The 22,679-nt window shown below is 52.1% G+C and overlaps 10 protein-coding genes across 10 annotated transcripts; 6 read left to right on the forward strand and 4 right to left on the reverse strand.

Annotated features, from left to right (window-relative positions):
• Window positions 1–4,295: 4,295 nt before the first annotated feature.
• Window positions 4,296–4,562, forward strand: ACET3X_007912 (uncharacterized protein; the record flags this gene model as incomplete). Its single annotated transcript, XM_069454110.1, has 2 exons — window positions 4,296–4,341; window positions 4,390–4,562. 2 exons carry the CDS (start codon window positions 4,296–4,298, stop codon window positions 4,560–4,562), a joined length of 219 nt encoding a protein of 72 aa, XP_069305075.1.
• Window positions 4,563–5,080: 518 nt separating this feature from the next.
• ACET3X_007913 (uncharacterized protein) lies at window positions 5,081–6,314 on the forward strand (the record flags this gene model as incomplete). The annotated part of the gene is made up of 2 exons (XM_069454111.1): window positions 5,081–5,701; window positions 5,766–6,314. 2 exons carry the CDS (start codon window positions 5,081–5,083, stop codon window positions 6,312–6,314), a joined length of 1,170 nt encoding a protein of 389 aa, XP_069305076.1.
• Window positions 6,315–6,462: 148 nt separating this feature from the next.
• ACET3X_007914 (uncharacterized protein) lies at window positions 6,463–7,701 on the reverse strand (the record flags this gene model as incomplete). Its single annotated transcript, XM_069454112.1, has 3 exons — window positions 6,463–6,845; window positions 6,898–7,005; window positions 7,056–7,701. The coding sequence occupies 3 exons, from the start codon at window positions 7,699–7,701 to the stop codon at window positions 6,463–6,465; spliced, it is 1,137 nt and encodes a 378-aa protein (XP_069305077.1).
• A 399-nt stretch (window positions 7,702–8,100) lies between these two features.
• Window positions 8,101–9,324, forward strand: ACET3X_007915 (uncharacterized protein; the record flags this gene model as incomplete). The annotated part of the gene is made up of 2 exons (XM_069454113.1): window positions 8,101–8,127; window positions 8,179–9,324. The coding sequence occupies 2 exons, from the start codon at window positions 8,101–8,103 to the stop codon at window positions 9,322–9,324; spliced, it is 1,173 nt and encodes a 390-aa protein (XP_069305078.1).
• A 508-nt stretch (window positions 9,325–9,832) lies between these two features.
• On the forward strand, window positions 9,833–10,705 carry ACET3X_007916 (uncharacterized protein; the record flags this gene model as incomplete). The annotated part of the gene is made up of 3 exons (XM_069454114.1): window positions 9,833–9,897; window positions 9,951–10,414; window positions 10,470–10,705. The coding sequence occupies 3 exons, from the start codon at window positions 9,833–9,835 to the stop codon at window positions 10,703–10,705; spliced, it is 765 nt and encodes a 254-aa protein (XP_069305079.1).
• Window positions 10,706–11,907: 1,202 nt separating this feature from the next.
• ACET3X_007917 (uncharacterized protein) lies at window positions 11,908–12,302 on the forward strand (the record flags this gene model as incomplete). The annotated part of the gene is made up of 2 exons (XM_069454115.1): window positions 11,908–12,144; window positions 12,261–12,302. 2 exons carry the CDS (start codon window positions 11,908–11,910, stop codon window positions 12,300–12,302), a joined length of 279 nt encoding a protein of 92 aa, XP_069305080.1.
• A 929-nt stretch (window positions 12,303–13,231) lies between these two features.
• ACET3X_007918 (uncharacterized protein) lies at window positions 13,232–15,445 on the reverse strand (the record flags this gene model as incomplete). Its single annotated transcript, XM_069454116.1, has 1 exon — window positions 13,232–15,445. One exon carries the CDS (start codon window positions 15,443–15,445, stop codon window positions 13,232–13,234), a length of 2,214 nt encoding a protein of 737 aa, XP_069305081.1.
• Window positions 15,446–16,594: 1,149 nt separating this feature from the next.
• Window positions 16,595–17,554, forward strand: ACET3X_007919 (uncharacterized protein; the record flags this gene model as incomplete). Its single annotated transcript, XM_069454117.1, has 1 exon — window positions 16,595–17,554. The coding sequence occupies one exon, from the start codon at window positions 16,595–16,597 to the stop codon at window positions 17,552–17,554; it is 960 nt and encodes a 319-aa protein (XP_069305082.1).
• Window positions 17,555–17,634: 80 nt separating this feature from the next.
• On the reverse strand, window positions 17,635–19,450 carry ACET3X_007920 (uncharacterized protein; the record flags this gene model as incomplete). The annotated part of the gene is made up of 3 exons (XM_069454120.1): window positions 17,635–18,890; window positions 19,040–19,063; window positions 19,114–19,450. The coding sequence occupies 3 exons, from the start codon at window positions 19,448–19,450 to the stop codon at window positions 17,635–17,637; spliced, it is 1,617 nt and encodes a 538-aa protein (XP_069305083.1).
• A 259-nt stretch (window positions 19,451–19,709) lies between these two features.
• Window positions 19,710–20,938, reverse strand: ACET3X_007921 (uncharacterized protein; the record flags this gene model as incomplete). Its single annotated transcript, XM_069454121.1, has 3 exons — window positions 19,710–20,154; window positions 20,207–20,709; window positions 20,762–20,938. The coding sequence occupies 3 exons, from the start codon at window positions 20,936–20,938 to the stop codon at window positions 19,710–19,712; spliced, it is 1,125 nt and encodes a 374-aa protein (XP_069305084.1).
• Window positions 20,939–22,679: the final 1,741 nt, after the last annotated feature.

Below are 22,679 nucleotides of genomic sequence, written 5' to 3' on the forward strand. Positions count from 1 at the left end.
CGGCTGGCGACGCGTGCTGAGTGGGTCTTGCCATGTTGCTAGCTGGCAATCCGGTATCCGGAATGCGGGGCAGTGGAGTTACAGGGCTGGGCGCTGGGAGGTTTGATTGGTTGTTGTGGATGGGCTGATTGGCTATGGGAGGGTGACGCTAAGACGACAGAAGTGCATCATCCTGAGCAAACATCGGGTTTTTGATCGATGATGCATGGTTTTAGACGGGGAATGTAAGTTTACCATGATGCTGATTGACGTGGGTAGTTTGGTGGTGAGTGGGGGTATGTTCATCGCTGCGTGGTAGGAGTAACGTCAGGCTTTCGCCATGTGAACGTCCCTTGCTTTTAGCCGTTGCCTTGATGACATAACGGCAATAAAAGTTTTATGCAAGTAGCAGAAGCTCCTTCTGAGGGTTTGCAGCTACCCACTGCTCAATAAAAACACGATGAATGATACCGATGCGTCGTGCGAGGCCATGCCAACGCTCGATAATGATGCCGCTAAATTCCTGTTCACGTTCTCCAAACTCCCACGGCGGATTCCAATCATCTTCATCATACATTATCCCCCGAGCGGCTGCGACTAGAACGACTTCAAGTTTTAGAATCTTTTCTTCTTCAAATCTTGCTCTGGTCTTGGGACAATCGATATGTACGTCAGGAAAGAGCCCGTAGCTGGTTGGAAAGCTTAAGTCCAGACGTGCAACATGAGTCCAGAATACAAGCAATTGCTGTGTATCCTCATCACCTACCACAGGGACGAAGGGTATCTGTTCGACACAAGGCGAGGTGGGAAGAGGTGGTGCAGGTGTGAGCTCGTTGTAGAGCTCGATAGAGCGGGTACAGTATCCCTCGACACCATTATCGAGATCAAGAGGGCCAAGAAGAAGAACGGGGTCCCTAGATTCGGCGCAAGAATATATATGCACGAGCACCCAGTATTCACCTCTGCGCCATAATCGGAACCCAGCATCATCTAGTGCAGTCTTTGACGTGCTGATATCGATTTTCCAGCCAGTCCAAGACCACGAAGGAAATCCGCGCCGCCGGCTTAGTGAACCAGATACTGGCAGTACCGACAGAAACAACGCTCTGGCAAACAAACGCAGTGGCAAACCCGCTTCAAACTGGCCCAGTAAACCGGAATGTGCGTTGATAATCCCAGAGAACGCGTTCAGTACATCAATCTCGTAACTCAAACTTCTTCCTATATAGAAGCCCAGTAGTTGAAGATAATGTTCCTCGTACTGCATTATGACATCAGTTATTGTTTTGTTCCGCCTTGGCAGCTTGTACGGAAAGCCGCAGATTTGTATACCAGAGTGTCGATCCCAATGCAGTTTTGTCATCAGCGGGAGCGTCCTATATGAATCGTCGCCAAGACACATACTTTCGCACAACACACCGTTTGAACAGTAGAACACTACTTCCTCAGCCATGAAGAGAAGGATTCGGTGCGAAAGTGCAAGCTCTTGGAAGGTCCTAGAAAAGCGTGAGTCCTTGGCTTCTCTGCGACGTAGGACTTTACTAACCAGCCACGAGAAGACCACTGGGAACTAGAGAAGCTTCTGTCAATTGCTGAATAAATATCGTCGTCTTCGACCGAGTATGATATACCATCTATAGTAAAGCTTGGCTCGTTTGGAGTGATTGGTATTGACACTCTGGACAAACCCCGAGATCCCAGCTGACTCGAAGAATTTTGATTGTTATTTGCTTGTTTCTCTGCTGCCTCAACGATTGTTATATAGGCTTTGGAGTAGATCGAGTCCATATGTCGGATCTGAGACATCTTGCCGTACGTATCGTCCTGAACGATGCAGAGTGCATCTACCCACAGATACGGAATGCTTGCCTTGGTACAAACTTCAATCGCATCGAAAATGACTGTTTTCAGTTGTGTAGGGGTACGATCCAATGAACCCCTTCTCCCAAGTATCTCTATGTTCTCTCGCCGCAAAGAGTACTGCTTTTCTTGACCCCAAGTGTAGCTGAGTGCTGCGTAGCGCACGCCGTGGTCTCGTTTCACCACACACCGGTTTTGAGTATCAATGAACCGAAGCTCCGTGAGTACCATTTTCGAGTGGGCGGGGCTTGTAGTGTGTTCATGCGTTCCATCACACACCTCCAGATATCGTGTCACAAGATTCAAATCGACCATTTTGTCCACTTGGCGCTTTCGTAGGCAACAATGAGGTAACTCACTAGGTCGGTTGGGCGTCTCTTGGATGAAAGGGCGGATGCAACATGAAAATGAGGTCCATGTATATGAACTTCCTTCCCCCCCTAGATAAACCTTGAAGCCGTTAGTTGCAGACCCTGCATCGAAGTCAAAAGCAGGCCAAGCCTATCGTGTTGATGATCAGTGTTGGTAATACAAAACATGCGGTCATCATAAGCTTACTTCAATACATCGATGTGTGCCCCCATTCTCGAACAATGGGCCTCCTTTGAGCAGGATGTTGAGAAACACAGGATTTCCAATGTCCCGTATTGTTGAAAATTTCCCAACAGCTCTTGCTTTATTCCACAATGAATTACAGAGTTTGCAGTGGGGGACTTGGTCGATTCGCAGTTGCCAGCGGAACCTAGGATTCTTGGCCAAACACTTTGCTTCTCGGTGTGCCCCTGCCACAACTTCGAACTGAGACCAGAGAACGTCATCTTGAATGTTTTCTAGCTTTCGGTAGTCAAAACTCTTTTTTGAATTTTGCCGGTTTTTGGCACTGATCTTTTGGCCCGCCTTTTTGTGCCTGCTATTTACCCAGCGGACTTCGCGTGTGTAGAAGTGCGTTCTTAACCAGTCAAAGCGAGCACAGCCTTTGCAAAGACTGTCTCGATGCATTCTGATGATTCGAGTGTGGAGTATCTTGTTAGCTCTTTCGAGCTCCTGGTCCCAAACATTGTCCGCACTCTCACCCCCGATTTTGTAACGAAGATATCGAGGTATGTCGGCATTTTCAGATGCCATGTTGACGCGGGCTTGTGTATGTATGGGATTTTTGGCAGTTGTTCAGTCGTTGTGCTTCAGTTGACATTGCAGAGGAAAGTGCGGGGTCCTGCTACCAGGCACCAGCTTTCTTAAATTAGCACATACTGCAGTCACCGGTCAAAGCCACACGCAGAATCCTACTGCGATTCGACTGTGTGTTGTAGCCAATAGTATTACCTGCTTACTCTAAGCTCGATCTTATAGTGCTGGGAGAAGTCAAGTGGACGTTTGTGATACATCATGACGTTATCGCTGACGCTCAGCCCTTGTCTGCCGAGCTGCATAATGTCCATGATTCTGCAACAACACCTTGCTGAGTTTCATGGTCGAATATCACTCATTAACTGTCTAAAAGACGCTACAACGACGACGAGCTTTAGTTGTTCGATTCCTCGCGTCCACCGCACTGCCGGAAGTCTTATACTATATCCGATGTTTGGAAGCCGGAGCCTTAGGAATCTCGACGAAGCCTTCCGCTGTCTGGTTCCTATTGCATCTCGGTGATGGGAGATGTTAGTGCCGTGATAGCATGCCCGCTGCGGGAGAAAACCCGTCGTTGCCCCTGGCTATGGAAATTTCCCGCCGCTAAGCCCTATTCGTACGCGGCGTAACCGCAGCTAGAGCCTGTTCCGGTCCCGCCCGCACATGAAAGCGCCAGTGATTTCTTAGTCATTGGTAGAGTAGAATTATCTTTGATTCTTACAAAGCCTGATTTACTTAACAGTAGTTGTTTCTGGTTTCGTGGGGTTTACTGTTCAAACTGCTGTTGTGCTGCAGTTCCCGGCTTGGTACCGTGGTACCCTGAAATCTGCCCACCTAACGACTCTGGAATGAGGCTCCACCAGAGTGTAAAGTCGCTTCTTCGGCGGTAGAGGCCTACTGTATCGCGATAATCATTGGGGTCTGGAAAGAGGTTCTGATAAGACGACATACTGGTGCGCAAATATACGAGACCAAGAAGATGGACGACACACGACAACAAAGGCCGAGTGTAGTGGCGATGTGCAGCCTGAGGGTTTCGGTGTTGTGCAAGAGCAATTTAAGCTGGGAAATATAGTGCTTATCGTGTTGCTTGCACACAGACCGTTGGTCGCGTAAGCAGCCTCCGACAACGCCCCGATGTCTCGCCATATCTGACGGGTAGATGCGCACATCTCCCGGCCCATATGAAACGTTCGGCGGCATGCAGCATCAAGAATACTAATCTGCATAGCTGATTCGGAGACGGCGCTGGGCAGCGAACGGTGAACGGGTAATCACACTTTGAGAGACTCAAATGTAATGTACTAAACAGTTTATTGTCCGGAAAAATGCTCTCAGCCAAGCGGCACCGCGAATTGAGTGCAAACCACCAAGGTTCACACACCGACAGTCCTTTTAGACTTCAAGCGTTGACAGAACCAGGACGGTGTGAACGTCGGCGCTCGGGCGTTACCGTTACCGTTACCGGTACCGGAAGTGCACAACCGCGAAGACAAAGCGGCGGGAAGATGTTCCATACAGACAGGGTATATTACTACCTAGGTATCATGCTCGTAGATCTGTCGCCGATGCTCCACATATATGTACGTCTCTAGCCGGTCCACACACTCTCGAGTGGACAGTTTGAACGAACGACTCTGGTCTGTTCTCGCCGGACGTCTTCTCGGTCGCCGTGGACGCCGTTATATTCATATCGTCGAGGCCAAGATCCATCTGGAACGTTTGCGCAATAGCACAGACATGATCAGCTCCATTTTGCGAAATAATGGTACGTGAGAGTGCTACGGACGTGACACGAGCATCACAACCGCAAGGGTACGACTGGTGTCCAAGCCTTGAGGCCAGTCTGCAAGTAGCAGGTGGATGTGGAACGATGTAAGATGTACCTTACAAGACGGAGGATTGATATCTGTGCCACGCGTTAGTGGGGACATACGGATCTATAGCACACAGTCAGAGCGTCGCTGCACTATGTACTCGGACTTTTGAACCACGAGATTCATTCTATAAAGCCTGGGACTTGGCTAGTGGGTTCTGCACTCTTCAACCTGTCTCTACTTCTGTCTCAGTTCCTAGGAGGATACAGAATTTACCACCCGCATTCTACGCAACCATGTCGCTCGCCGAGTCCATCAGAGTCAATAAGCCGCCCACGGTGCTATCAACGATATTCTCTGGCCTAACCCATGCTGCCAGCGAACCTCTCATCACTGGCGGACTTCTGCTCCTGCTGACCCGTGGTCGCCCACATCTCCCCAGACAGCTCCTCGCATCCTCCAAATTCACCTCGTCCATCCTTGCCAATGACCCCGAGAGCATTGCTCGGCTCGCAGCCGCGATCACAACTCTCAAGGTACTAACCACAGCGGGTGTCCTGCGTCGCATCAACGATGCTCTGAACAGTCTGGCATGGAACAACTGGATGTGGGGAAGAATAGGTGCAGAGTGGGAGTTTGGGCCCGACAAGAAAGAGGTGATACTCATCACAGGTGCAAGCAGCGGGTTTGGACACCTGATGGCGAAGGAATTGTCCAAACATGCAAAGATTATTGCGTTGAATAGGTCGCCGTTACCGGCGGATTTGGCCGCGCTGCCAGATGTTTACTATTACCAGTGCGATGTTGGTGACCTGCGCGCACTGGAAGGTGTATGCGAGCAGGTCAAGAAGGACCATGGTACTGTCAGCGTGCTGATCAACAATGCTGGATATGCAGTTGGCAAAACGGTCCTCGATGTAAGACCAAGTTTGATGGAAAACCGACAATCTTCGCATCGAAAAACGGCTAACGACAAGACAGACAACCAACGAAGAGACTGAGGCGCTGATGCGAGTAAATCTCCTCTCGCACCTAGTCCTCATCCGCGCTTTCGTCCCGGCTATGCTCGCACAGAAAAAAGGGCACGTCATGTCCATATCTTCCATGGCGTCTTTCACCGTAGCTCCTCTCATAGTCGACTACTCCATGAGCAAGATTGGCGGGTTATACCTGATGGAAGGTCTGCGGGCCGAATGCCTCACAAACTACTCTGGCGGGCCGTCCCTCTGCATCAGCTCTATCCACCCTGGATGGCACAAGACGGGGATAGACAAGCAAGGCTTGCTAGCGAGTCAAGGCATTCTTGAGGACCCGCCGACGCCGGTCATAGATGCGATTGTGGAGCAGGTCTTGAAGGGCAAGAGCGGCATGATTTGTGTTCCGAAACATCATTCGCGAGATGCGTGGCTGAGGTTTTGGCCGCGGTGGGCGCAGGATCTCAAGTTTGGGCTCGTGGGCCCGAGTTTATGGCAGAGGGCGTGCGTATTCGTGCTGGACACGTTTGCGTGTGTGCTCGCGAAAGAGGTGTGAGGATGTCAACGACCAAGTGCGAGATTTTGTATAGACTATAGATCATAGACCATGGTGGCAGTGCTTGCAGGTAGCCTTTTGACTGCTTTGGGTAATGTTGTAGTGTAGGTATCGACCACAATGGTTCTGTTGTCACATCTTCTACACATCACGCCCTCTCCAAATCCTTACATCTCTTGATCCCCGCTCTCGCATTCACTAGTCCCTCCTGGAACCCCATCTTCTTCGCCAGACTAGCCGCCTCCTCGTACCGCTTCCGCGCCTCGCCAATCTTGCCTTCCATTTCCAGAAACTCGCCGAGGTTATGTGTCGCAACCGCACAGCCCATGTCACACTCTTCGTTGCGTTCTGGCGCCTTGATGTGTGCTGCTTGTGCTAGTGCTCGCTCTGCCCACTGGCGGGCTTGGTCGATGAGGAGGGCGCGGGGAGCGGAGTTTGAGACGGGGAAGTCGGAGGGTTCGGGGGCCATGGTGATGGCGTGGTCGGTAGAGGGAGGGGTTTGTTGGGCGAGGCAGGTGGATATGTTGTTCACTGTGGTGGATGTGTTAGTATGGGTGGATGAGTGAGGGGGTGGTGGACGTACTCAGGACGATGCTGTGGCATGATGTTGGCGGACAAAGCTGGAGCGCCTTGACGAAGAGCGGTGCAGCGAGGTAGTGGGAGTCGAATTGCTCGTAGTGTGTTCCCAGGGCTATGTTGTGTCAGCAGGGATATAACAAGTCGGCGAATATGTCATCATACCTTCTAATACCCCGCCCATCTCGTCGTTGGTCAACCACGGGCCCTCGCCGTTCTTGACGCCATCCCTCTCCCGCCTCTGTTGCTCCTTGAGCGCACTCTCAACAGCCTCGACAAGTCGCTTCTCCCCATTCTCGGGCTCGTTGACATATCTCACGTCGTAGAGCTGGCCCAGCTTGAGATTAATCTGCACCATGTTCTTCATCACCCTACTCCTATTCCCCGTCGTCCAGTGCTTGTCCGAAAACTCATCGACCCATTTCTGGCAGTCGGTGCGCATAATCTCCAGCACATCGACAGCCAGACTGTAGTACCCCGCATCCTCGAACAAGGCAGCAATGGTGTACTTGACCCCCATGATCTCGTCGCTAAACGGATCCATGCCCATCTCATCAGCAAGCGCAAGCGCCTGCCGGAAATGCTTGTTCGCCTCGCGGATATCGAGCCATTTCCCGCGAGAATAGAAGAGAGCTCTTCGCAGCTTCTTGGCGACGGGCTCGGGGAAGTTGTGGTACGGTTTGATGATGACGTTCTTGTAGTACCAGGGTATGTAGAAGACGCAGATGCCCGCCACGAGCGCGATGCTCGCAATCGCAAAGGGAAATAATACGGGGCTTTTGTGGAATTGCTCGGAGAACTGCTCGCGCATCGTAGACCGGTGCCGGCGACTCAATTGCTGCTGAATTGGCCGCCGCGGCCAGGGCTTAGCGGGCAGTCGTGGTGGTGTGCATCGCGTGGTCAGCGGCGCTCGCGATTCGCAGCGTGCGAGTGTGAATGCGCTTGTTCGGGGCGTGGCTCGGGCTATCGTTTTTGTGCTGAACATTGTTGCGCCGGGCGAGGGCAAAAAGACGTGCGAGGTGGCATGCGGCCGCGTGGTGGATCGAGTGCATGACGGGACGAACTTTTAGTGCCCCACGCGTCGCGTGGACTTCCGCGTCCCGGTAGGGTTGACGACGAGCCGCATGACGTAGTCGACCCCAAACGCGCTACCATCGCGTGGTCTGCCAGCAGCCTTGAGCTCTCCAACCATGCACTGAGTGAATCTACCATGTGTGGTCGGTACGTGCTGGCCCTGGTGAGTGCACATCTTGACACAAATCACGTGCGCTATCTAACCAAAACCCAGCGGCCCTCCGAGGTCCGCCAGCAGCTCGAGCAGTCGCAGATGCCTGTAGAAGAGGCACCCGACGACGATGGCAACGTGCGCCAAAGCTACAACTTTGCCCCTGGATACCACGGTCTCGTATACCGAGCAGATGGGCCCGAGACCGGCGGCCAGCAGGAAGGTCCAGCAGAAGACAAAAAGTACAAGCTGCAGTCGATGCAGTGGGGACTCGTGCCCTTTTGGACAAAGCGCAACCCAGACTACGGCTCCAAGATGAAGACGATCAACTGCCGCGACGACTCCCTCATCGAAGACCGCGGCATGTGGACAACCATGAAGAAGAAGAAGCGCTGCATCGTCGTGGCACAGGGCTTCTACGAGTGGCTGAAGAAGAACGGCGGTAAAGAAAAGATACCACACTTTACTAAGCGCAAGGACGGCCAGCTCATGTGTTTCGCTGGATTGTGGGACAGTGTGCAGTTTGAGGACTCTAGCGAGAAGCTCTTTACCTACAGCATCATCACCACCGAGTCGAACAAACAGCTCAGTTTCCTGCACGATCGCATGCCTGTTATATTGGAAAACGGATCTGATGCAGTGCGGACTTGGCTTGACCCAAAACGAACGGAGTGGAGCAAGGAGTTGCAGGAGCTCTTGAAACCGTATGAGGGTGAGCTGGAATGCTACCCCGTTAGCAAAGATGTTGGCAAGGTTGGAAATAATTCGCCATCTTTTCTTGTACCGATCAACAGTGCGGCGAACAAGAACAACATTGCCAACTTCTTTGGCAACCAGCAGAAAGCCGCCAAGTTCGAGGATGACGACAAGAGCATGGTAAAAGTTGAACATCATGACGATGAGATGCGTGCTACCACAGACCGAGTAGAGACTACCGAAGATAATGCGCCGCTGCCTGTGCCTGGGCCGAGCGAGTCAAAAGGCATCAAGCGCGAGCACGAAGATGAAGAGACGGTCGCCAGTAGTGCAGAAGGCGAACCACGGCGCAAACGCATCGCGACGGCGTCGCCTACCAAGAGTCCTGCAAAAAAGGTTTCAACACCCGCAAAGAAACAAGGTACCAGGAGCGCTACGAGCAACGGCAGTGCAGCGAAGACATCCAAGGCCGATGGAACACGCAAGATCACTGCGTTTTTTGGCGGCAAGTGAGGGTAAGAGGAGTGATGCAATGGCCTATGAATGACGGGCTACGAAGGAGTTTTGTAACGCATATATATCCATGCTTGCAGGTGTTGGTGAATGGAAAATACCGCAAAACCTTGACATTGGCAGAGCAGGTATGCAAGAATTGGGCTAGCACTGGAAAAGGTACGCTTCAAGGCTTCCATCGCAGTGTTTACCGGGATCGACTTGATCCAGATGAATGGGCGAGGCTGGAACCAAGATGAGGCGAACAATATATGCACATCAGATCAGCCGCACTTGTGTCTGCATGCGTCGAATCAGCGTGTTCACTCGTGTGAGTGTTATCTTTCGGCGCTTCCATTAGTCGCGCGCGTCGCGATCGACGCGGGGGTGACAACGACAACGTGCGAGGTTACACAAGCCCCGCACCTCCTTCCTGCCAAGCAGTAGACAGACATGCGGTATTCTATTACCGTTACTCATTAGACACTTACAGTTTCCCGGGTCATTTTCTCGTGATCGTGAAAGACGCATGTACGTACAGAGAAGACACATACGGAGCTTGTTAGTAAACACACACGGCTACTCAATCAAACGGTAAAGCTAGCATCCATTGCATCGCCGGAGCCAATATGCTTAACCACCACCAGTAACCCCGCGATCCGAACAAAACCCCCATCCTATCCTCGTGAACAAATCCAAGAACTCAAAATGGAACACGAGCCTGCACCTCCCACCCACGCCTCCGGTTCCGGTTCCTCGCTCTCCCACCCCTCCTCGTCCCGCACCCAAGACCTCAGATCCTCGCTCCCGAGAGACGTGCCCGCGATCGCCTCGATGCACAAGCTTCCTATACCAGCTGGTTCCATCGACGCCGCAGTCGTGCACCTGACGATTGCGCTTCGAGCCGCTAAGCTGAAAGCCGAGGATGCGTTGGCGATTGCGGTGACGGCGCTGAAGAACCTACATGTTGCGACGCTGATGAGAGCGGCAGTGGAGTGGATCAAGTTGCATCCGTGGGAAAGTGTTGCGCTGCTTGTGCCGGTGGTGCTAATGGCGTGTACGCCTGCGTTTCTGGGGGTTATTGGGTTTACGGCTGGGGGCGTTGCGGCAGGTATGGGGCATGTGTTTCTACGTCTGAGTGAGCTGTGCGATTAACATTTGCGTAGGGAGTATTGCAGCGGGTATTCAGGCGGGTATTGGAAATGTTGCGGCGGGCTCTTTGTTTGCCACTCTGACGAGTGCGGGAATGGCGGGGTATGGGGCGCCGGTTGTGTTTGGTGGTGTTGGGGTAGTTAGTAGTGTTGTTTGCTGGGGATTCGCGGCTTGGAAGAGATGGAGGAAGCGGTCTGGCCGTGATGATGGTGAAGGCACAGAGATTGCTTGTCGCATCCGAGCTCCCTAGGCGAACATTTGACTATCTCCTTACTTTGCCGGCGCAGCGTCCTGGTCTTTGAAACTAGATTTGAGGCGAGGCTGGCTTCGGGATAGGAGTTAAAACAAGACGCATGGATTGCGGTGTGCTGCTGGCAGTGTACGGGCGGTGTATGGGCGGTGTATGGGCGGTGAAATTTGTACGGACGCATCTCCGCGCAAGACTGTAACTTCAAATCTCGTGGTGACAAAAATAGGGCGGTGAGGTACATTAGGAGATTACGAAAACCAAAGTAAAGACGCTGGAGTAAGGTTTGTCCATCGGAACGCTAGTCCCTGATGAGTTTGGTTGGCTGATCAAAGGGTACATCCGCTCTGGGGAACCCTGTTCACTAACTCAACGGCTCCAGACAGCACATACCACATTGGGGTCGCATCAAGCTGCATCAGAAGGGAGGTAGGCCCGATCCTGTCCTCAGTCATCCACTGCTGTATAGGATTTCCGCCCTGCCGAAACCATAACCTTTTTTAGTATTGTAATTTCTGTTGAGTGGTCTTGATGTAATTTCGGAAGTCGGAACGCATGGATCTTTTACCTTTATGGTTTTCTGCTTATGCCCAGAGGGGTAATGCCTAGAACAATGGAACGCAGGACTCGTAAACTATGTGTTGACGTCCCGAGACAGCCGAATGTCATTCGACTAGTCTTTGTACTTTGAAAGGTGAAGAAGATGTTCTGCAGTGGGCGTCACAACCTCTACGACCACAGGTGGAAGCATGAAATCCGCTACACCTTTTGCATCCAGTAAGGACTATCGCGATATGAGAGAAAAGAGCGGAGAGACAAACTTTCTAGCGGCTATTTTGGTTGAAAAACTTGGAATCGAGTACACCGGTGCGTACAGACTACATGGAGACCCCTTGATCCGGACTAGGTGACGGTGTTGGGTGTTGGTCCGCATCCTTCCATACACTTGACAACCTCTTAGAGTTTGCCTAGTGTAACTTTAACAGCAGAATGTTACGGTTGACAGAATCTATCGTCTACTAGTGCTTACGTGATAAAAGGGTCTATGTACTTCGACGACACACATATAAGACCTACCATCGTCCATCTCTAGGAACGACCATCAACACATCAAAGCAATCAACAGCAACAAGCACTTCATTCACACTCTCCACCACCAACTCATCTTTCAAAACCACAAACGCCTCCTCCATTCCAACTCCAAAATGAAGCAGTCCACCATCCTCTCCATCCTCTCCATGGCCATTGCTGCCTCAGCATTGCCCCAAAACAGCATTGCGAAAACCACCAACACCGGAAACATCAACCAGTGCTCCGGCGGAAACAATAAGCAGGTGTGCTGCAACAACGATGGGTTGCTCGGTCTTGTCACTTGCAGTGTCCAAGTCTTGGGTGGTGCTTGCAGCGGCGATGTGAAGTGCTGCAACACTCAGGCTGCAGAGGTAAGTCATTCTCCCCACGCTCAAAACTACACTACTCTCTTCGACTTGCAACCACAAGAGATGGTGCAGCGCTTGGTTTACTATGCTTGAACAAGGCTAACGTGTTTCAACAACAGGGCGTTCTCATCAACGTGCAGCTTCTCAACTGCGGCCTCTAAATCTCAGAGGTCCATTTTATAATCGCAAGGACTCGCAGAACACCAACAGGTGGTGCTCGATGGGAAAGATGGGAAACTGCAAGATAAAATGGTCATATGGCTCCTGGTTCCTTACTTTGCTCGTTGTGGGTTTCTAATAATTCGGTGGTCCATTGGGGGGTTGCTTTACGCAGCAGTGTATGCGCTTGTCAAGGGTCACTTTGATACATGTAGGAGTATTGTGTAATAGAAAAAGCGATTAATGATCAAATTCGGATCTCGAATCAACGCGTGAGACCTAGGTAATGAGCAAGTGATGATGCGATGGGAAGGGAGGGGCTGCCTGAAGGTTGTACTACTGGTATGAAATCACGCGCAATTATAGCCTTCTGACACCCGATACAAACAGGAAACTAGAGGCTAAGGGACAGTACATAGTGCTTTCGCAGTTGGTAGAAAATTCGACCATGTTCGTGCCTGCGGGACTAAAGATCTAACCGTGTACATTCTGCTTCTGATGAAGTAGTTTATCAATGCACGAGACTGAGTCCACACGCCGGTAGACAAAGCTGTGACTTTGACCGACCCAGCTACTTCCGATGCGCTCTTTATATTTTGGTGATATTGCGAAAATGTATCACAGCCGTCAAGGTAGGGGTATCAAGCCAGGCATGGCGGTAATCACCCAGAGCAGCATAAAGCAATGTATGGGAGCTCAGTGATTGCATACATATATGAATACAATCGAGGAGGCTGTGCCATATGCATTGCCAACGGCATACATTAGCTTTTCCACGGCCTGTTCTCATGTTCCTCCAATGTATCGAATCGATGTCATTGTGAGCGCCAAGCACTCAAAATAGTTGTGACTTCATCAATTCTATCCTTTCGCCAAGGTCGTGGGTATGCAATGCAAAACGCCTTGCTTCCATTCAAAACGAATCCGATCATCACAATCCAAACTCCAGAATGACGTGATCGTTGGTGCCTTGATGACACAGATGAGTCTTTCCCTCCGCTTCCCCTCTCAATGTCTGCTCCATCAAAAAGCTCATCTGAACCTCGCTCAGCAACTGACAGCGCTGTAGTTCAAGAAGATCGCTCAAATGGCAATGAAAGCACATGACCATATCGTCGCGCAACGTCTGCTTCCGACTCAACGTGCTCGTACTGAAATGGCTCGTCGTCGTGGCCCCAGTGCCTCTACGTAGCACTGAAGGCGTGCGCAACTCTGGTAAAAGTATGACTGCGAAGCCAGATATCAGCCATTTCCCGCCGGGGCCGTCGTTGGGATCGAAGCGCAGGATGAAGGCGCTGTTCATATCGGTAACGCCGGAGAACATGCAGATCCAATCGTTTGGTCCTATCTCGTATGATCCTGGGCCACCTCCGCAAGCAAGTCCCGTGATGCCGTTTGTGCCTACAAAGGATGTGTAGCGTGCATGTCGTTGGTCGGTGTTTCGCCTGGCTAGCTTAGTCCTAGCAGCCATGTATAGTGCCGCAGCGTCATCCGTTATACTTCGGGAGATGATGTTCCGTAGGACTTTACTGCCACCGCTGCCGGGCCGTGGACTAGCAGTGGCAGCCCGCCCCGGCTCCTCGAGCGCTCGCGAGAGACCGCCAATCACCAGATCTGCGGATGCTTCGATCATGGCTTGCCGCACTTTCTCGGTTGGGCCGGGGTTTCCATATGGCACATGAGGGTCAACGAAGCTCAGTAGTTTTTGCGCTTCTCCTTTCTTCACGTAGTCGCCGAGATCCAGGATGTCTTGCGTCGAGAATGATTTCGGATGCATGTTGGATCGTGTCCATTTCGCCGTATACGTTCCTTGCTGGAAAGCCTCGTCGTGGTCCACAAACTCTCCAACTTCAGTGATCGTACTGATGAACGAGACCGAGGCGGTGACGCAGGGCGTGGCAGCCAGAATATAGAGATGTGGCTGAAGATCTGGACATAGATCCAGGATGTGCTGTGCAAGTGTTTCGCGAGACACAGATAGCGCCTGCATGAGAAAGGTCAAGAAACGGTAGTCATCCGAGTCTCCTTTTCTAACATCTCCGTGGCATTGATTGCGAAGAACATCGACTAGGAGCTCGACTGGTTGTTTGTTGTAGTCTGGCACGATCTTCTCTCCGCGGCCAGTCGATGCGACCCCCAGAAACCCGTAGACCCTATCGTACACCACAGAGCTTTCCGAAGTTGCAAAGTCCTGCAAGAGATCGCGGAGGCGAAACGTGGATTTTAGAGTCTTACTGTTGCGGCGACCCAGCACCTCTCTTCTGTATTGTTTCGTGCGTCTGAAATCCTTTCGATGCTTGAACAGTTTGTAGCCACGACTCGTGTAGATGATGTTTATCGGAGAGGCCACTGGTATTGATGTAAGGCCGTTGCGCCAGATATTTTCGACAACAGCGGCGTCTACCTGGAGATCGCCACACCAAATCTCGACAGATTGCGCCAGAACGAACTCCTGAACGACCCATACCCGACTCCAATAGGGTTTGTTGAGCACATCTGCCAGAGCGGTGTGAAACTCTTCAACTCTGAGGAGGTCCGGATGGCGCGCAAGCATGAAAGCTAATTCTTCAGATCCCTGCGGAAGGCCGAGCCATACAATAACGGAATCGGCTCCGGTATATACATCCCGCATGAGCGAAACTTGGTGATTTCGTTCCGGTATGTTATCCTGGTTGATCGCTATGGCATCAATCCATAAGGGCAGGGCCTTTGGTGGGTCTCTCTCACAACACTGTCTGAGATACTGCTTCCTACGGTACTGCTGTAGGAAGTTCCACAAACCCATTCCTACGGGAAATCTGGATCCTTGGATGTTTATGTATCGCTTTTCGCCATCTTTTGAGTCCCATGTGTAGGAAAGCGCGATGAATGATGCAGGCTTGTCGTCCAGGTCGCAAAGAGACAAAGTTGCCTGTACGGGCTCGTGGTCCGGTGCTGGTAAAATCTCCAGAAGCCTTACAAACTTCCTGTTTGGATCCAGGGAGCTATATTGCAGTAGAGGTAACGCTCCCAGTGGGTCATCCTGGTCGGGTGTCGCGGGCGGGCTAGTGGGCGCGGTGCTCTTGCGCCTCAGCTTTTGGAGCTGAAATGGCCGCACAAAGGTCTTCTTCAGTATGCTCTGCGTTGACCAGTCAGGTGCAGCCATGGTTTCGTAGAGTGCACAAGTGCGACGATGCAGCAACGGAAGACGTGGTGAAGTGCATCAGTAGTGCGGCTGAGATGGAGGAGGAAAGCGGCGCAAGGAAACGTGTTTTATCCAAGCCATCGTTAAGAGTCGCAACCTTCACTGTGACTCGCCCGATAGGAAGACAATCAACGCCATCTAGCGAATGGGCGATGATGTGGCTTGCGAACCGGCGTTCAGATGATGAGTGTCTAAGGCCAGAAGTTCGTCCATCGGTCGGGGACGAGTTTGCTCGGCTGCTCAGACTAACCGTGGGGGCCAAAAACCACCTGCACTTTAGCCGCCAAAACTCCTTTCGTACTATGACATCATCTGATGGCAGTGTATTCGATCGACTTGGAGCATACGGCCATTACTAGCATGGCTTATGTGGCATCCGCAAGACTCGTTGTATGAACCTATTGCGATGAGTTATCGCCTTCGGCGGAATGTATTCCGCCTCGGCAACGCCGTTACCTTCCCGCATCGCCAGGCTGACCAGACTCTGTCTTCATGATCATCGCGATGTACACCTACAATCATACTCCCGCCAATATTAGTGGTTTGCTCTCAGAAGCAAGTCGACACAACGTTGGACATACACTCGATCCCACCATTCGCGACAGCAAAGCCAACACTAATTGGTCACCCGCACCTCCAGACCAAACGCCTCTAGCTGTCTTTTTCCCTCGCACTACGCAGGAAACATCTATCATCCTGAAAGCATGCAACGATAGATGCATAGCCGTGACGCCCTTTTCTGGTGGCACTAGTTTCGGCGGCGCGCTTGCGGCTGCCAAGGGAGGAGTGTGCATAAGCTTTGAGCGCATGGAAAGTATCATCGCAGTCCATGAAGATGACCTAGATGTTGTTGTGCAGCCCGGGTTAGGATGGGTGGAATTGAACGAGAGTTTGAAAGAACGAGGACTCTTCTTTCCCGTCGATCCTGCGCCGGGAGCCAAGATAGGTGGCATGGTATGTTCTCGTCATCTCGCCGTTCTCCATGCTCTCTTCTCTTGCAGATTGTGGGGTATTAGAGATGCAGTGTTGTCGTGATCATGTCGGCATTTGTTAACACAAAAGAAGATTGCAATGTCCTGCTCCGGAACGAACGCTTACCACTACGGCACCATGAAAGAGAACGTCATATCCCTCACTTGCGTTCTTCCCTCCGGTGCTGTCATAAAAACACACAACCGACCCCGAAAATCTTCCGCTGGATATGACCTCACGCATCTCCTTATCGGATCAGAGGGTACCCTTGCGCTCGTGACAGAGGTCGTGCTGCGTCTCGCGCCCTTGCCGCGGAACCTCCACGTCGGATTAGCAAACTTCAGTACGTTCCAAGAAGGCGTCCAGGTCGTTGTCTCGCTGCAGAAACTAGGCCACCGACTTGAAGCGTTGGAGTTGGCCGACGGACCAACGATGCAGTCTGTCAATGTCTCAGGGCTAGCACCACGACGGACATTTGAAGAAGTGCCAACTCTATTCTTCAAGGTTGCAGGCCCATCCATGCATATTGTAGAGGAGCAGATTTCAACAATGAAAGAGCTGTGTCAAGCGCAAGGCGCGTCTAGCGTCGAGATCGCACAGCAACAAGACGAGATGGATATTATCTGGGGAGCGCGCAAATGCATGGGCACAGCTCTGCTCGCCATGAAGAAGAATCCCACAGATCTCTTCTTGCATAGTGACTGCGCAGTTCCCATCTCCAATCTTGCAAGCCTCGTCGCTGGAACGCAGGATCTCATCGCCCGGGCTTCGGCTGCCCACCAGGCATCTTGGTTTTGTGCCAACGTAGGCCACATCGGTGATGGCAATGTTCATTCTAGTATTGTGTGTCCACAGCAACACTACGATGTTGCGATGAGTGTGATCATGGACATAACCAGACTGGCGCTAAGCTTGGAAGGAACAGTTACGGGAGAGCATGGCATTGGGCTCAAGTTGAGGGAAGCGTTGGTGGAAGAGGTAGGAGATGATGGTGTGGCTATGATGAGAAGTATCAAGAGTGCATTGGATCCGAAAGGCATCTTGAATCCGGATAAAGTTTTCAGACTGGAAAAGGACGGGAGCACGTCGAAGCTTTGAGTACAATGGAACAGTATGGCTTAATGGTAAACCCGGCATGTTTTGACCAGGCTTTTTAATGCGCTGTAACTCGGTCGTCCTCACAGCTTTGCCATGTCCTTGGGATTGCCAGTAGCGCCGACTGTTTTCAGCGCATTCCACAGCTTCAAACCTTCATCCAGTCTAGTGTCTTCCTCGATAGCGACACTCCCGTCACTCTTCAACGTCCTCAGTTGCATCGCATGCTGTGTATCCCAGTCCATCTTTTCGCCTTTGAGGAACCTGCTCAACAGTTCATGAAATGTGTCCAATGCAATCCTCTTCTCTTCTGCAGTCAGGTCCTTGCCATTACCCCAAAACCATATCGCCATGTCGGAGCCGTGACTAGCACCAAAATGTTTGGGCAACTCTCTGTCAACGCATTGCGCGCGCCACTCGATGCGGTATCTATGGATGAGATGCCCCGCGCCATGCTTCACCAAAGCGTTTACCATGCCGCGGCGCAGTGCGTGAATCTGCACGTCAGCGTAAATTTGACCAAACGCTGCCTGCCAGCTCGCGTACTTGGACGGCAGCTTGCGATTTGGGAAATAGTGCGACATCAATACCTTGCATGCTTCGCGAGGATAGTCCGCTTCGAGACGGTACAGCATATTGTCAAAGCCTGGCTTCGGTGGTCGCCAGAGGCCGTAAACAAAATGCTCGTCGCTGCATTCCCCGATGATGAGCTTGACGTTGCGACGCTTCATGCGCTCTGCATAGACACCATTCGACAGCTCTTCGAGAAGGCCATGCCGCACAAACGTCCCATCAGTAACTGCGCGAAACTGGTGATGCTTGATCTTGTTGCTCGCTTCCACGACCTGCCTTGGGCTGATGGCGCGCAGTCTCGCCAGTTTCTCAGCTGGCGACGCGTCTGGCTCAATGTTCAAAGCCTTCAATAGCTCATCGAACTGGTCCTGCGCCTCCGCCAAACTCTTCGGCTGCATACCTGGGCCATTCGATAGCATCAACGCCCTCTTCACAATCGTCTTCTCATCGGGCAATCCGAGATCGTACGACAGCTGGTGGAATACGGAGTGGCTGCCTGCCGAGTACCCGCCGATGGTAATGTTGGAGGCGTTCCCACCAAAGTAGCTAACATTCTCATACGTCCACTGCAGAGCCATGCGCTGATCCCAGAAGCCGAGATTGACGCCAAAATCCGGACACGAGTCAACAATTTCTTGTGACGCGAGAAATCCAAACACGCTTAGACGGTAGGCGGGAGCGACAATGATGCATTGAGTGGGGGATTCACAGAGTAGCGCGCGGAGGTCGAGACCGTTCGGGCTGCCCCATTGCAGGAACCCGCCATCTAGTCATGGTTAGCGTTGATCTACCACGTGGTCTCTGAACTCTATATCGCGCCACCATGCACGCCGAAGATGAACCAGCAAGTTGTTTGCCGTGAAACGGCGCTGCCAAGCACTAAAAGGGTGACGAGGCTGAACTGCAATTACTTACGAATCCAGAATAGCACCGGCCAGCCTGTCCGAGTCAGCCGTCATTCATCAAACCAGATGGAGTCAGGGACTTACCTTCCGCTGGCGACTCACCAGCTGGAATCCAAATATTGGTCTGTAAACAATCTTCGTCCCATGCACGTTCGTCAAGGACTTCCGTACTGGACCCTGGCTGTGGGCAAAGTCCGCAACCGCCTGTATACCGCCCCGGGTTCGCTTTCGTCCCGTAACGGTAACACGGTGGTAATGACCGTGGCTTCTGGAAGCGAGAGGGGCCAACAGGAGGGAGCGCGTATGGAACGCCTCCGAAAAAGTGGCACTGTGCCTGGCTGTCGCTGTCGATATATGTCAGGCCTTTCGCGAAACCGCGAAATTGAAGATCGCGATGATACGGTTTGGATGGCTTCGACATGTTGATGGGAGGGGTTGTGCCAAGGTTGAGGTGGTGTTGTTGATCGATGATCGATGGACCTCGGCTACCTAGATGGGTGCCCCTGGTGCCGATCATGCAATGAAGATCATTACCCGCGACATGTCCTCCACCGCCGGGAATTACCACACATCATTATCGCTTCACGCTGCGGGTATATATCAACGGCACGAGGGATTGAGTGCTTCTTCAGGTCATTATTCATTATCATTATTGTTTGCGCTCGTGCATGACGAAGCGATCAAACCCAGTCGCTATGACGCCACGACGCTATGCTCTTGCTATCAGCAGTGACCTCCACGTGTGTGGTCTTCATAATAGTGGTTGGCCCATCAGAGCCCTTCCTTTCGCTGACAACTTCATCGCCTGGTAGTATGCCCAGCTCACTGTCGTCATCCGTATCCTGCTTCCGCTTCGATGACTTTCCGCTGACCTGGGGCCCCGTGTTCTGGAGCGCATAACTATGCCTCGATCCCTTCCCTGATCCTCCTGTGATACTGGTAGGCAGAACATTACGGAGGAGATTCTCGAATGTCTTGCGGAGCGGTGGAAGACAGGCCGTGAAGACGCCAACAAAGACTTCGGCGATTGCGAAAACGCTAAGGTTGACGGCTGTGTAGGTAGGGTCTGGCGATTCGTTCAAGGACTTCATCTCGTAGAGTTTCAGTGCGGAGATGGTGGTTGTACTGGACGACGTTAACTAGGCAGTCAAATGACGCAACGAGGGGTGACACTTACATGAGACCACATAAGAACACCGCGCGAACACCCCAGATGGTGCGCTTGGGAAGTTGCACCCTCGCGATGTAGACAAGCGGGGCCGTGGTGTAGAGCAAGTCGGTCAATATGTTGACCGCAGCGCCAGAGTATCCCGAGACGACTCGTGGTGTCGCACCCCAGCAGGAACCAGGTTTGGTTCCAGCAACATCCCAATGCTTCGTGTATGGCGTGCATTCGCCGAAAAGAATGACTGTCGGAAAGACAACGTTGATGAGGACATGTATGACGACTGAAGCCCAGATAATGATCCGGAAGGTTCTCGAAAAGTCCAACATGAAGATGTAGGCGCAAACACTAAGCTTGACCAAGGCCATCCCGTAAAGGTTGAGCAGCTGACCCATCCATAGGTAGTAGAGATATGTTTCCAGGTTGCGAGGTGTCAACAAGGGATCCCAAACATGCCTGCCACCCCCTACTTCTGCCATTTTGTAGCAGCATGCCGCACCGGCTACGGCTATGGCCTGGAGGTTGCTTAGTATGATACCCAACACCCTTGCTTGATCCTTGCCTTACCTGTCCCGTCCATAGCAGATGATCCGTCAGTAGGAAGTAGTTCCTATTCCTCCAATTTATGCTCAACCGGAGCACGACGAATATCGAGCTGAATATAATCAATACGATGATGGGTATCTTGAGCGCGTTTGACCGATCGTCCAAAGGAAGTCCTTCCGGAGTTGTGGGCACACCCATCGTGGGGTTGAGAAGGTAAGGAAACGAAACAAGGAAAGAAGAAGTCCAATGAAGAGGGATTGGCGAGCTATACTCCTCAGAGTGCACTCCTGCAGATCTCACGATGTAATCTTGTGCAGGTTGTTGTACGGAGTACGGACCGGGTGGACGTGCTGTTATATTTGCTCTGTTAATATCCTCCGGACGGCCAGCCAAATACAGCAGAGCGGCCGACCGATGTCAAACTCAGCCAGTCCCGCAAAGACGCAACCATACATGCAGGAGGCGTTTGAAGCCTGTCCAGTAGACAGTGCGCTGCGCACGAGCGCACATCGTAGCGGTGGACGTTAGTCAGGATGCGTTCCTGCTAAGGCACTATGGTCCAGATCGCCAGTAATCATCTTGCAGGACGCAGCCGAGCCGCAAGGTTCTGTAGATCAAACACGGTCACTTTCCTGTTTCTCGGGGCCTGGAAACTGTAATTTGACGATCGGTAGACTTCCCATAGCCACTTGCGAACCGACATTCTTGAGTAGAATCCAACCAAATTCATGCATTACTGCTAATCCACGCCCCAATAACACTAAAGCCATCGTAAGATATGGCCAAAGCGAGAAGCACGACATGTGTCACTCGGTTAGCCGTCGCGGGATGGACTAAAGCGTTGTGGTTCGCGCCGTTGCACGAGGTTTTCGCTGAGGCCGGGGTGGATTCCTGGCCATCAGCTTCGAAACAGCATCATCGCGTATTGTGGCTGCCGTCTCCAGCCACTACGGCGCAGCAAGTCAGCACGCCATGCATACTGAGATCTGATTGTTCCAGCGAAGGATATGCCGCCCATGAGATCTTACTGAACCACAGATGTTGACGGGAAAATCCCTGACATGAGGTTGCCTATGTCCAGTGTACGAACCGAGCGGGTATGGAGTCGTCGGTCCAGTCACTTCCTCCTCGCTACCGCACATATTCCAGTATTCCATCAGTCGAAAGGGCGCCGCGACGGTTGCTGTGCATAGGAGGTTAAAGAAGGTTGGCAGCTTTGAACCGTCGTCGGGCTAGGGTCCAGGTGGGGAGACGAGCTATACCTTTTCGGGCAGCCTCCGTGCGCCATCGATAAATCTAGACAGCCGACCTTCTCCTGTAAAACTTAAACACTTGTCCATCAAAGTCAAATATCGATCTAACAACAAGGCAGAACGCGAGAGGAAGGTGACGACGTTGGAGATTTTCGCCGAAGCACGGCTCGCTCAGCTTGACAGCCGTGGGCCCTGCATTCCCGCGGTTGCTTCGCCAGCACGACACCGTCGGTCTCGCCCTCTCTACTATGTGGACCGCACGAGAAAGAAGCGCACCATGCAGGGTAAAACTTCCTCGTGTTTGCATCGCGTAGCGCACGGCACACGATGTACGCACGCGGTGTCTGCAGACGGGAGCTGATAGCCGACGCCACAGCAGCCATACTTGCTTGATGTCGCTGCCAGCAGCTCTAGGGCTGTCGATAAGCGTTGCCTGTGACGGGATCATAGGCCATGCCGTTATCGTTCGACTACCAGGACATGCTTTCCATCAAAGTTTACGGATCTCAGGTTCTGTTTCCGTGCGGCATCGTCCCAGAATCCGGGTAACATGCTATATCGAGCACTCGATAATCTGGTACCTTTGAGCACTTGTTACCGAGAGAAAACATGTGAGCAGTTAACGTCTAGCCGGTAGCATGGAACTGTTGTGCTCTGCCGAAGAACCGGTTTCCGCAAGCGAAGAG

This window comes from Alternaria dauci, chromosome 7 (genome assembly GCF_042100115.1).
Source record: "Alternaria dauci strain A2016 chromosome 7, whole genome shotgun sequence".
In the NCBI taxonomy this organism is placed as follows: Eukaryota; Fungi; Ascomycota; class Dothideomycetes; order Pleosporales; family Pleosporaceae; genus Alternaria; species Alternaria dauci.